At 38.2% G+C, this 14,714-nt stretch overlaps 1 protein-coding gene across 7 annotated transcripts in view; it reads left to right on the forward strand.

The window, feature by feature from the left end:
• Window positions 1-14,714, forward strand: part of nrm (neuromusculin) — a 175,293-nt gene that overhangs the window by 43,595 nt on the left and 116,984 nt on the right. For 6 of the 7 annotated variants that reach the window (XR_010752727.1, XR_010752728.1, XR_010752724.1 and 3 more), the window contains exon 2: window positions 7,502-7,688. Coding sequence is in view for 2 of the 7 variants with exons in the window: in XM_066401809.1 (XP_066257906.1) it covers window positions 7,502-7,688 (187 nt within the window). In the remaining 5 variants the exon portion in view is untranslated. Of the gene's footprint in view, window positions 1-7,056; window positions 7,208-7,501; window positions 7,689-14,714 lie in introns of those variants that run through there. The other variant, XR_010752725.1, reaches the window with a different exon arrangement.

The raw sequence follows: 14,714 nt of genomic DNA on the forward strand, positions 1-14,714 counted from the left end.
ATTCTTTGCTCTGATTGATATCCAACCAGGTTTTTGTGAGCCCTAATGGAAATACGGGTCTCATATGCGGGTACCTATACGTTTTTCACTCCGAATAACAGCCCGCGGCTATTCATTATTTCACTTGTTTACCATGTCGAGAAATCTGTTAAATTCGATTTACCTGTTTAACGTCCGATTTCTATATCACTTTAATGATTGTGCCGGATTCGGAGATGGAGTTCGGCAAAAACAGAGGAATTGTTGCAACGAATCGAACATCTCGTCAAGTTCTCGTCGTGTGCGGCAAATGCCTAAAGAGGTACTTTCACGTTTAATTAAATCCATAAATATCCAGAGTGAATATTTCTTCCTTACGATGGTGGATGGCTCTCAATGATCCAAACTCGCATTATGATTTTCACTATAAATAGTATGGAACGAGCAGAATTCCCGTCGATTTTGAACAGATATGAGAAAGGCTTGCTTACAACGCTCAGTTTTCAATACGCGTAGTCGTTTCTTGTTGGCTTGAACAGAGCCCAAGCAATTTGCATTATCGAGGCATGAATTTTGCATACGCCTAACAAATGGGCTTTTAAAAATCCGCGATTTTAACGAGTATAGTTGTGTATGCTCGATTCGTCGCCTACCCTGAATATTTGATTGTATGTTGTACTTCACGCGCCAATTATTGCGGGCTTATATGCGAAATTTTAAAGCCCTGCGGAATACAAAAGTGCGATTTTCCCCCTTTTTCAATTTCACCTCTAAAGTTTTACAGTTAGACGTCATCGGAGAAGTCTTTTTTAACCCGTTAAAGTTAGCAGACTGATAGATGGGCGCCCTTTAGCGAGCTACGCCTGGGAGATGCATGAAAACGTAATGGGAGATCGCAAAAAGGGCGTAGATAAATGCGAAATGATCGCGGTCACAGAATTTATGTTTCCTCGTTTACGATAACTATACGATAGGCGAGATGCATTACTCCTACTGTTCGTATTTGATTTCGAGAACGCTCGGGCGAGTGCATTTTTCATTCCTATCTGTATCAGTTATCGCTCAGATAATGGAAAATTTGAACGAGCTTTTTGAAGCTCTAAAATACGCTAAAACAGCCATCTACAAAGGTAAAAAATTCGAAGGAAGTTATTTACATTCTGTGAGAACTAAAGGATTTTCACACGGCCAATAACAATCAAAGAAGCAGAAAACCCCCACTTGTTATGATTTCATTGCAGGTGCCTTGTGATTATCGTCAGCGTGTGAACCTTCTCTCAGGCTTCATTAAAGAGCGACTTTACCACAACCTAAATCATTGTCCTCAAACACAAAACTGCATTTATAGACCGAAAGGCAAGCAAAAGCGATAATGAACCTTCGTCTTCCTTATACGCGTACTGCACTCTAACTTTAGAGGCAAGTACTTAAATTCAGGCAGGCCTTTATAGTTCCAAAACGTAATTTATGGGAATAGTTGATAGCGTTTTTGTTCCCTAACATAAGCCCAACTCCCGATAAATCAATATATATGTGTCTTATAACTTACTGGCATAGGGCTATTGGGAAACAATTTCCAGCAGTAATTGTTGCAACGTACCTCGAGAAGTTCCGTCCATGTAGGTTTGATAAAGGCGTATCTAACGAGCATTACAACATCTCCTGTAGTTTTTGAGATAGTGACGGCGCCAGAAGAACACCTGCTACAATGAACAACTAGAACCGATGCATTACTTGAGTGAGTGTTCCGTTAATTGGTGTGTTAAGGATATGTTGAACCAAAGCTGCGTGCTTAATGAAGCTATGTCTGACGAGCTCTATAAAATTTCAAGTTTTGGAGGTGTTGATGATGACAAAAGAACACTTATAATAAACAGCTAAAGCTGAAACGTTACTGGAGTGACTATTTCCTTAATTGGAGTATTTAGAGCATAATGATCCTGTGTGGCCACGTAGCATTAGCTTAATAAGGCCAGTTCTGACGGGCTCTAAAAGATCCTCTGCAGTTTTCGAGATACAGAAGCTGCGAGAGAAATACCTAAAGTGAACTGCGAGGGCTGAAATATTATAGTTGTTATAGCTGGATGAGTGTTTAGTTGATTGGAGTGTTTAGAACAATTTGTTAAACATGGTCTGAGAACTTCAGTTTCTGAATCCCTGATGAATGCCCTCGTTTTAATTGAAATTTCAGACTTCCTATTTAACCGAAACTTGCTACAAGGACGAAAATTTTGAAGAACAAAAAATTTTTACGAATTAGAGGCATATTGATGAAACACAGAAATGATGCCCGAGGAACTTTACCCCCACCCCCGTTTTAATGCTACAGCGCTTTGAATGGATCCTGCAAATCTAATAGATCAATAACATCAGTTTGCATAATTTTAAAGTGATTCATTTGACTGGTTTTCCGGTGATTTCTTCTTCGCTTTCCATTAAATTAATAAAATTTGAGTAAATTATTGTATTGCTCACACCGAATCGGCAATAAATACAAACACAATGTAAATCTATTGTTGGTTATAAACCGAAACAAAGTTCAACTGCAGTTTGATTGACAAATACAAAGAGTTCGGTTATATCGATTCAGTGCATTCGCTTAAAGTGAACCGTACTGATTTGATTGAATCATGTAATGCGTGAATCGAACACGCTTTAATATGTTGATACTATTTTATTGGCAGTCGCTAGACATGACTAAGAATACGTTATTTTTGCATTAATTTCCCTCATAAAAAAGTAGATAATTACCGAGCTTTCACGTCGGAAACTGATCGTAAACCGATAGTAAACTTATGTAAAATTAATGAATTACCCCCTTTTTTCCGATTGTGTTCTAAAGGTTCCCTCTCGCTTAAAAGCCTATAAACACATCCGTAAATTTGAAAACAAAAAGTTTCCCCAGCGAACGGCCGAAAAGTGCATAATGAGCTTAACTTAAGCCGTGTTTTTTCGGTCTGGAGGTTTTATTAGAAAAAATATGAACGCTTTTAAAAAGTTTTAATGGAATTGGTACTCGAAATAATAGGAAAACCTGCAGGAGAGTATTTGGAGCGATAAATTTTAACCGGCTCCCAGAGTAACTGCTAAGTGGGGAAATTTACATTAAGTTTTATTTATTTTTCTTTATTGTATATACAGAAATTTTATTCAAAAACCTTATAAGTTCATAAACTAAAGAGAGACGATAATTCATAATTTTCTACCCCGGTTCTATGTTGCTTTATTCGGGCTGCAATTGTCGTAATAAAATAATTGCTTCGGGTATAACTTGCTTGTTTACCTTGGGCTATAAATTCGCCCAACTGTTTACTAACTCGGGCTTTGGCTCTATAATTTAGATTAAAATTAATTTCGCAACTTTGTACATAAGAACCAGATGCGATAATCATAATGAGAAATGCCTTACAATTAGTTTTGCGGACAATATTGACTTCTATGCCAGTTGGTACAGGCCCGTCTAATCAGAGCTCGGGATTGACTAAGTGACTTCCGTGGAACTGCGGAACTACCCGATCAGCGGGAACGTACAGTCTGCACCGCATTTTCCTCTGGCAAATATCTTTAAATAAAAATACCCGTTAAAGTTGTAAGAATTTTAAAACCACCTAGCTTTAAGCCATTATCTTGGGTTATTTATTAAAAATAATATCCGAGTATACGATTCCCAGGAATATAAGTTTTAAAACCCTCGTCTCCTTTTATTCTCCACTAGACAATAATCCCCATCCTTGATTGCAAGATAAATGGAGGGCAATATTTTAAGAGATATTTTAGGGCGGATGAACTCCCTCTCCATTTAAATGTGTGTGATTTAGGAGTCGCATTCATTTTGAAGGAAAGAGATACATTTCTGACAAATAGGTATTTTTGACTTCTAAATTTAATAATACTTATAAAGGCACTTTAATTATCCTGGATTTCTCCCACAACAAAAAGGATAATGGTGAGTTTTCCCAGGCGTCACTTTATTAAATTTTTCATAAACTATCGCGGATCTTATTTTAATACAAAACCGGTGGAGAGGAATTGAAAACGATTTTGTGAGGAGACGCTCTCGAAAATACTGGAGTGGCGAATCTAATATTAAAAAGTAGCTCCCTTTTCCCTCCATCTCCATCGGTAATAAAAAGTTTTTATTTGTGGCGCATGCACAAAGAAGTTAAATAAAAAAAGGGCTTCGCCGTGGGACTTTTATAAGTTTTCGAGAGAGACGACGAGTTGCTGCGAGAACAGAAGATTTAACATTAAAATTTTTCGACTGCCGGGGAAAGAAAACTAATATTTCAGGCCTGGAACGAACTGGGGTGTTCTTTTATGAAGGAAACTTTTTGACGAGAAGTCACAAACTTGCGAATGATAAATCAAACAAACGCAATAAAATCAATGTTATTGTGGATTACAAAACAAAGAAACTTTTTTTTAAAACCCCTTTAGTATACTCCAGGTCTACGAACTCATTAGACAAATCTACTAGCGATGTGTTCGATGTTTCTAAATTTGTCCCAGAAGAACCGAGAAATTTGCTGAAATGTACTGGAGCTTAAAGAAAGTTTCAGTTAAAATTAAGGGATGACATAAGCTTTCAAACCTCAGAGATAGGAATAAAAATTTACCTAAAAACTTTAAATCCGGGTTAATTAATATTGAAGAATAATGCGCATTTGATCACAAGAAGGGGTGCAACTAAATATGAATTAAAATCGTGCTCATGCCCATCCTTATATTTCTTATAAACTAAGAAAGATCCGCAGGTATTCCTAAAAATGTCTCATATGATGTACAGGGCGTTCAGTGAAAGAAAATAGGGTTTTGGTATTCGATAAACAGCAATAACAGTTTTCTTCATAGACGCTCGCAACCGATATAGGAATTGTGCTTTACGATAGATTCATAATATATGTGTGTGCTAGCATCCCAAACAAAGCACAAAAAATACAATACTATTTATTTGAAGCGTCTTATAGATAATTCATTTCCTCGAAAGAGATATTTCCATTTCAGAATATTGCTATATTTACCCCTCGCGAAATAATTTATTCATCAAATGACAGAGAGTGGGAAAAAGCTCTTTAGATCTTAATTGAAACCGGAAGCAGCCTGAATTAAGCATAAGCGGAAAAGGGAGGAATCAACGGTTTAGAGCATCTCTAATAACAGACTCGAGGATCAAAATATCAGATGACAAAAACCTGATCAATTTTGCACGTCATCCGATTTGTCGGCTTACAAAGATTTGCTTTTAGGGCCTATAAAATAAGCCGTAGAAGAATTTTTGTAATGTTTTTAATAGACTTGGACTTAGGAATTGGCTTTTTGGAACTCCATAGGAAAGACATATTTTCCTTGAAAAAAACCGACTTTATCAGAGCGGGTTAAATCCCTTTCGCCCTATAAAACACGAATGTCGCAAAGCCGTATATATGACGTTACATGAAGCTTCCCGACACTCGACACTGAAATCGATACTCTACCGAGATTTATTTCGTCGGTTTAGTATTTCATATATAACGAGACACGTCATATCTGATTAATGCCTAACTTTATCAACGGAAACGGACCTGCTAGTCCGATTCAAACAAACTACGATTTTTTTCTGCCCAATCAATACATCCATTATTCCATTATAATGCCATATTTTATTCATTTTACAAATTGATCTGTGGAATATTTAATTTGCCCGGCATTTAAATTGGTAATATCGGCGATATGTGCAATGCGTATAATCCATAATTGATGCAAATAATTAATAATTTTTATGACGCAGGGTGAATTTGCATGTTCCGGGACAACTAGAGTGTTTTCACCGTAGTTCGGAGCTATTCAGTAATACTATTGGGCCAAATTGTATATTAGGCGGGCACTTAATGAGCGGACGAGCATCAACTACCACACATTAATATTTTTCGCTTTATAGAAATTGGACTCCAAAATCTTACATTAACAGTATTGCCTGTAATTTTTTAGACCTTTTTCTCCTCAATGTCGTTACTTAACTTCTCTACGCTGCAGCTCTCCTGGCATCTTGCTTCACCCGAAACAGGCTCGTCCAATTACTTAGACATAAAAACTTTCCTGTGTTGCAGCGGAATTAAGGCCACATTTTTGCAGACACTTCTTAATTGTTTAATATCGTGCAGTAAATAGTTGTAGAGGCAACATTCGCGTCACATTTTTCAAGCCGAAGAACAATAGCTCAAGTTCGCATGCACGCAAGCAAGACAAAGCACAATAGGGTGGGAACGCAGTCAGCCATCCGTAACTTTCGAGACGGGTCAAATATCTTGGTATTTCTACAGGGTGATATGCATTAAACGACCCGACAAAGGGGAAAGAGTTAATAAAGTATGGTAAGCAGAATATGGAAGCTGAGGATCCCTGAAACTGAGATAATTGGGTACTCGACTACTGCTGGTCAAATGAATTGTATCAAATGAAAATATTGTATGTCTTCAGATGTGGGAGAATTTCGGAGCAGCAAACTGCTCGGCGAGGCGAAGAAGGTTGAAGGTCAGTTTCACTAAGATTGCGTTAGAAAGTTTTGATCATTTTCCGAACTTATTAGTTTGAACTTTGAGATACTCTAGGAAAGGTCGTTGGTGTAAATCGGATCGATCTTTATACTGTCCATCCAAAAGCGAACATGAACTCATACCTCTTCATCAATGGTTTTCAATAATTTACTAACCTTCGTGCGGCGTTCTAATTCAAGAGGTTGAAACGCCCTGGAAATTCTCTAGTGGAGAATCGACCTATATTTCGGTTTTCTTCAAGTTCCTTCGTCAAGCCTTGAAGACCGCAATATAGGTCGAAATGCCGTCATGTCATACCGACTCCAGTGTTGGTTTTACTGTGTTAAACATGCTGAGATAATAGCATATACCAATGGATAAACACACTCATGTCTTGAACCCATGGTGTTCTCTCCCCTTAACGGGAGCACCAGACCATAAATTAGTTCAGGTACCGGCGCACCAGTCCGAAAAGTGTGCACTTCGAACTTCCGGCCTTGTCTGCAACAGGTGGCTTCAAGTGTGAGGCCTTCGGGTCCCCTTCTTTTAGTCGCGGTCGGTGTCTTGTGACGTTTCAACGTACTCTCGAAGAGAAGGGTGGTTTTCGCGCCCTTATACTTGCATTATAATATGATGTGTGCATAAAATGGCCTTTAGGATTTATATTGTGTTTGTTCTGTTTGCGGGTTGCCAGGGATATTATTTGAGAAAGCATGGTAAGCTCCTGGGAATTAAGCTTATTGAATACGAGCCCGAACTTTCATCCCCCTTATTCCTGTTTTCTGGGTGGATTTCCATAAAACGTCGGACTTTTAGCCAAGAACAAGTTCAATTTATATTCAGAATCCCGAATGGAAACTACGGGGGAAACGGATCTCGTTCGAAAGTTAAAGCAACGGAGTCGGACCATTGATAAATCTTTAACAAGTTTTACGAAATATGCTCGAACTAGAAACTAGACTTCTAACATTACTTCTATATAAATAGTTTAAAGAGGATGTTTATTTCAGCTGGGGCCGGTACCAAGACCAAAGACATGTTCGCCCATGTGGGCACCACCGCAAGACTACCGTGCCCAGTGAACCCAGGGTTGTGTGGGAACCTCCACAGCGTCAAGTGGTACAAAGATACCTCCAGGATTTACGTCCTGAGCCATGCGGGTACCATCAAGAGACCGGAAGGGGATGCCAAAGAAAGGTATGTTTGATAAACTCTCTAAATAACTGTAGGTAAATATTTTCGCTCTCCCAAGCATATTTGGCTTCGCACTTGATTACACACTTTTATCGGGGGCGGCTTTAATGTCAAAACCACTACAGTAAAATCCCGAGCTTTCGATACGGCCCCTTTGACTCGAAGGTAAACGAAAATCTAGCAGTTAAAGTTCATACAGAGTAAACTGAAACCTATTTTGAAATTTTTATTTCTATTGAGATTAGTGCAGGTTAGCAGTTTTCTTCACGGAAACATGATAAGTAGCAAGTTTGGGCCTTCAAATACCTCACAATCGAAATCACCTTAGTCGTGCTTCGCCGAGCAAAAGACGCCCAACTTCCGCTTTCCCACACACACAATTACTCGATCCGTGGAGGATTTGATTCATTAGGGTTAATAATCTTATTGTCGGCTCAGCTACCTCCAAGGCCGCATTGATCCGATGTAAACACCTTCGAAATAGTAGCAAAAAAGTGTACATTTATCAGTTCAAGTTAGCGTTTCGGTTGAATTTGAAGAATGTCTTAAAAAATTCATAAACAAGTTTTTCTATGGTAAAAAATATTATCGGGGAGTATTACTAGAATTTCTTTGAGCAGGTGAGCCTCAATTGAGCATTGAGTCAGAAAGGAAGATATCTATTGTCTTTTTGGAGAGGTTACTAACAGTGGAACAAATATATCTAACAAGTATTTATATTTCACGCCCGTGCACGCCACTGCTTGGTCATAGATAATAGTGTTAACTTTTGTGTTAACTAGCAACAGTATTATCTGCTTCTATGACAAATTCATTGGCGTAATTCGCGCCTCAGCAGTTTCAAAAAGTTAAAATCAGAATCTTACTTTTTGACCTTATGCACACCTGAGTACGCGTACGTCTTTGAGAATAAATTAAAGTGACAATTAATTTCTTAAATGACAAAACTGGTCTACTTGTATGGCAAAATTCAGTGGCGTAGCTCGAAATTTTCAGGGATTAGAAATATTCAAATTCTCAACTGGCTTAAGCTCTTGTTAGCATTGAAACTATACATCCTGTGTACGTGCGCCACTGTTATCATAGTACTGTACAGGGGGATAAAAATTCTCAAACACACATGTTAATTAAGTCAAGCTCTTTTTAAGTGTGAATATCGCTCTTTTCGCCTTTTTAAGTGTGAATATCGCTATCGTTCACGTACGCCTGTGTTTGAGTACTGTACCGTATAAATTTTACTGCTAATTAGTAGTGTTAAGTAGGTGTAACACAAATGATTCATTGGTTGGGAAGTTCCAAGTGCATGGCTTCGCCTTTTGGTCCATAAGTTACAATCTTACTTCCGAACCTTCTACGCCTCTGTTTGTTTGTAGATTTATTATCCGATTTTTCGTGCATATGTGAGCGACACTAACATCTATTTTTATGGTGAAATTCATGGCGCGTAACTCAAAATGTTCATGGGTTAGGAGTTTTTAAGCGTTTCTATGTACTAGCTCAAACCATGCAGACCGAAAATCACCACGTTATATCGTGTTCACGTGCTCCTCTGTTTGATTATAAATTTAAATGCCAATTTTTCTATTTATTGGAAGCAATATTTCCGACTTCTTCGATGAAATTTATTGGTGTAACTCCAATCGTTCGAGTGTTAGAAATATTGTCATATGTACCTTACGTCCGAACTTATACCTCCTAAACACCTCATAATGGACTTAAATGGCAAACTTCCTGTAATTCTACAATATTAATAAGACTTATACAGGGCGCCTTAACTAACCGACAACCCATATAATTTCGTAAAATCTCAGCCAACATTTATTCTTAAGTCGAAAAGCTATATACATGAGTTATTAGTGCCTGAACTAAACTTCCAGGAATGTTCTACCTTTACGTTTCATGGTGGGGATTTACGAACGAACAAGCAACGAACATAAATTCCCGATTTGGAAAAATCAAAAGCAGTGGAACAGCAAATATCCCGTTTAAAGTTACAACTCCCCAAGAAAATGACACTATCGATAAGCCACCAGGGCAATAACGTATATAATATTTTTGCCAGTCGGAAGGGAAACTCCATCCGGCCAGTTTCAAGGACCATAAAAATGTATTCGATTTAACTTAACTATAAACTCCGGGCAGTGTTCACTGGCTCGTACTGAAATAGGTAAAAATCGACCCATTGGGCAGCTGGAGTAGACTTTCATGCAGTTAATTGTGAACAAAGTGCACCAAACTTTGCCCTTCTAATGAAGATGGCATTAACCTATAAATACCGAACCACGATCCTCCTTTGTGCCCTTCGAAGAATAATGAAGCGTCAAAGGTTATGTTTAGTAATAAATTTATGGAGTTTTAATGAGTTGTTAATTGCAAAAACTCGCCGGGTTGGAGTCAAAATCCGGAACAATATCGAATTAATCAAACTAATTGCTTTGTGCATGGCGCCCAAGAGTTTCAAGTGATGGCCTAGTGGAGGTAGCTACCTCGCTTTGAAGCTGAATTTAAGCTTTAACGAACACAAAAATTTAGTTTTGACATTAATGGTGTTAATTTCCCTAACCAATAATTCCACAAACAATTTCAGAGTTGCAGATTTTCCAACTCAATTGAACTAGAGTAATGCTAGAGCACTCCTTCCCTTCGTAGCCCTGAATATTGTTAAGTTTAATATCATTGTTTTGCCCTCCGATTCCGAGGCAATTCCTTGAACGAGCCCTATAAATCAATCCGAAACTGTTTTTGACCAGAGCCATTAACGCAGTGATCATTCAAATTAAAAGGTTAATTAATCCACCAGGGTCTTGGCGCTAAAGCCGAGTTTAGACTAATGGGTTTTGATGGTTCACGCCGAATGCGGATGAGTCTCCTTTTAATTAGTCATAAAAACAAGTCGGTCTTCACGAGCAATAGATAGCTAGTTAGTCGTGATTTATGGTTATCTGGGCGAACTTTGAGGAAATTTACGATTCCTTTTTCCAGATGGAGAAAAACCTCTTCAAACCTCATGTAAAAAAATGCCCACCCACGCTCTTTCAGAAAAGGGCTGTGTAAATTAAATTCCAATTTCGGGCTTACGGGATTGGAATACGAGACACAGAGGGGCGTAAATTTAAATAGAGGCCAACGATATCACGTTTGTTACTATAAACCTAATGAGACAATTGTTAAAATTTATGAATACCCAAACAGACCATCGGCACCAATATATCTCGGACTCAGTAATTCGCCAATGTATGAACGGAAAATGCTGCAACATTTTTTCCGCTGACGTAGACTTACTGAGTTTTAGGTGCAGTTCCGCTATTTTTAACCATAACTTTCAAGTATAGTAGCGAATTGGGCTAATATTTCCAGGGTTTACATGGATACTTATTGCGGTTTAACGCGGATCCTCTAGAACCTTTTATTTCCGAGTAGAGAATTTTTAAACTCGATTGAACTCTCAAAAGAACTTATTGAGTTTTGCTCATACTCAGGAACTTTTGCCCATCACTTCAAACTAAAGTAGCGATTTGAACTAATATTTCCAGCCTCTCAAAGACTGATACAGATGCTTATTGTGACCGAATATTGACCTTCTAAAGCTTTCAATTTGAGAGTGACACATTTTCAAACTTAATTGAACCTTATAGTAAACTTATTAAGCTGCGATTATTCCCCGATATTCATGTCTACAACTTATAAGCAAAGTAAGGATTGAGTTATTATTTTTAGCATTTCAAGTTACCGTGCAGGTGGTTATTAATCTGATATGGCACGAACCTTCTAGATTCCGTCGGTTTGGAGTTACTTATTTTACAAACTTCATTAGACCACAAGCAGTGTTAGAAAACTCTTTCCCTTTATCGTTCTAATAATGAATTGTTTCGAATATTTTATTCCAACAATGGTTGCCTTCTAAATTACTATAGGTTTCAATACAGAAAAAGCGAAATTTGCATTAAAAAAGGGTCTAGCGGAGCTTTTTCCTGGTTTAAAACTTGCACTTATCACATCGTGCTGACTTAGCCGTTTAAAGCAGCTCGCCAAAGATAAGAATGTACACACCGTATCGTTATCGTAGGGGCTTTATTCGCCCTCTCCTTCTAGACTTTAAAGCCAGTGCAGGAGGTGGAGACAACAGCTTTTTCGGCGTCCTTTCCAAAAAAATTGATAGAGAAGAATAATGGATACAGGGATTAGATAAAGACCCGCCGTCCTCGTCAAGATAATTTGTCGCAAAAAGGGGTGTCGCCGAAATCTGATAAGCAGCCCTTTTGAGTGCCGGCAATGGGTAGTGGCGACAAGATTGAGCGGGGAGAAATCCTATAAATTCTCGAGAAGTATGGGTATTAATGACCATGCTGAAAGAAAAAAATGTTATCTCTCAGTACGCGACAATGGCGTAGAAATTTCGCAATTAAGATTAATATATTAGGAAATATTAATGGGGCTTTCCTTAAGGAGAAAAAGGAAACAAAATCCTACCTTCTTCCTTATGAGATTGTGGCCAACGCTTCTAATAAGAAACCTCTAATACATTTGCATTTCAACCACTAAAACCATAATGTCAGCCTTAATGCTCCCTCACAACGCAGAAAGCAATTCAACACTAATCTCCAGTGTTTCGTTCATTGAATAGGGCAAACTAATAACTTCGTTTAGAGGCCCTTTAGAAAGGTCCTAATTACCCATTTAAAATCGTCGTCAAAGAAGAAGTTTGCTAAATAATTTCACTCATAACGTGTATACGACTTTACAAGCTCTGCGGGAATTTTCTCTTGTACGGGACGTCATTTGTAACTGGCGTGAAATGCGACCTGGAAACGACTACCCTCGAGAATACGTCAGACGAAACACCCTCAGGGACCTACCGCTGAACAATAAAATAATAAGCAGACACTCGAAAGAGTTAAATTATATCTTTCCACCATCATAAGGGTAGAGTTAAGGGCGTTATTCCTCTTGCTTTCATTTTAAAAAGAGAAACTGGTTGATATTACTTGAAAATAAGAACAGATAATGGGAGTGAGTATGTATATCTTGTGTGTAGAGGGCGTGGTACAATATTAAGACACGCCCAGTTCAGTGAGTAGGATTCCCAAGTTTGCGTAACGATTGGTGGACATTATTACGCGCAGATAACCAGTCAGTAAAATACCAGCTCTACGGAGAAGATGGAACCATCCATTTATCTCTAATTGCAGATATTTTAAGAGTTCATTACATGTTCGAAAATTTTGGTTTTAATATCGTAAAAATCGATAAATAAACCGGACCCTAGAGAATCTTATAACTATCGCCTTATAGTTAAGGGATACCCGATGAATATTTTAGCTCAAACCCTTGACGAATTACTCCTTTATGCTGCCTCTTCAAAGAACCAGGCCTGTGTGATATAATTTTAGCATATATTTCACTTTGCTAAGGCTCCAGGGATATTCTTTGGGACAAAACACCATTTAAGGGGAGAATGCCTGGCGTTGGGGATCAAAGGGAAAAGTTTGCCGAACACCTAAACCAATTAGGCAATAAACGATGTCTCAGTGCATGGAAAGTCAGCGAATAATGGATGATCGATTACAAGGAAACCATCTCCAATGGGAAATAAGAATGTCAGGCGCTTATTTTGTTGTCTTTCTTGAGCGGGTCCATCCTTGGGGTATAAAGCTCTGTGACAAAAAATCGGTTTAGTCAAAAGTTTGTTTTTGATGTCGCTTTTGTTAATATATTCTTTGACAAATATTTTAAGAAATTTCAGGTTACGTCCCTTCTGCTGCAACCACGCCTGTCTCGTTTTTACGGCGAAGCCCATAGGTCACCTTTGATTCCTGAGGCGGGCATCAGTCCTGTACAAGCATAAACAGAATAATAGCATTACTTTTCATTAACAAAATCCTAGTTTTTCACTCCGCCAAGCTCAGCCTTTCCTTATTAGCCCTCGTTCTAAAACGGCGCTCTTGTTGCACAGAATCCTACGTTGCATATCCTGCGCCCAATTATGTACTTTTCCGGTCCTGAGTGATGTGTTTAGTCAATTTACGGATTATCATCTTTATTTATTGCCCCTTTGTAGGAGCACGTAAGTCCGCGTACGTGCTTTTAGTGCCAACGAGTAGAAAGGAGAATTACTGCGCTGGCTGTCGCAAGGGGGGCAAAAAGCGTACCCCCGCCCCCCACACGTGAAAAACGCGCTGAATTTATAATGATGCTCGATATTTGTGTCATCCTATTTGCTTCTCTGACGGCCCCTACTGCGGTTTTTCCCTTTCAGGGTTGTTTATGGCAGGAGGATTATTACGGTAATTTGTTTGCCTGATACAATCCACCTAGGAGATCTGAGTGCAGTGGAAGTTTAGTTAATAACCTAAGAAAGAAAAATTTGTGTTGTGGCAATTAAGATGTTTCAATATAAGAAGAGCAGGAGAGCAGGTAATGCGGAAATGGCGTGTCTCGGAAAAATAACTTTCCTGGTACTTTAGCATCGTGAAAAATTAAGTTTACTTACGGCTGGAATGGTATAGAGGAAGATGATTGTGGCATTATTTGCGGGAATTAGAATTAAAAATGTGCTGAGGCCTGTACCATTGATTGGATGAATTTGAAAAAAACATCCCATTACAGGTATTCAGCTCTAAGTGCTACAGCGCAATACTTCGAGATCTGTTTAACGTCGTAAAGTATTAACCTCTAACATTTTACTATGAAGCTGAGAATAATTTAATATTGACTGACTAACATGTAAACGTTTTTCACCAGATGATTAAGATATTTCGGAGATATTTTAAGTTTTTCTTCAAAATTGAATTATTAGCAAATGAATATAAAATCGGACATGAAACGTTATATGCCACGCGCATTTATGAGCTCGCTCGGCCATAAACTGACTCGCCTCATAAAACTTTACATTACGAACTTATCATATAAATAACTCATAAATTTAATCCAATAACTTTTGGTACTCACACAGTAGTTTTTATTTAGGTTCAAAGGAGTGTATCAGAATTTGTCCACCTTCTCAATCATTCCACCTAAAAGTATAAAAAT

This window comes from Euwallacea similis, chromosome 2, assembly GCF_039881205.1.
Source record: "Euwallacea similis isolate ESF13 chromosome 2, ESF131.1, whole genome shotgun sequence".
Classification (NCBI taxonomy): Eukaryota; Metazoa; Arthropoda; class Insecta; order Coleoptera; family Curculionidae; genus Euwallacea; species Euwallacea similis.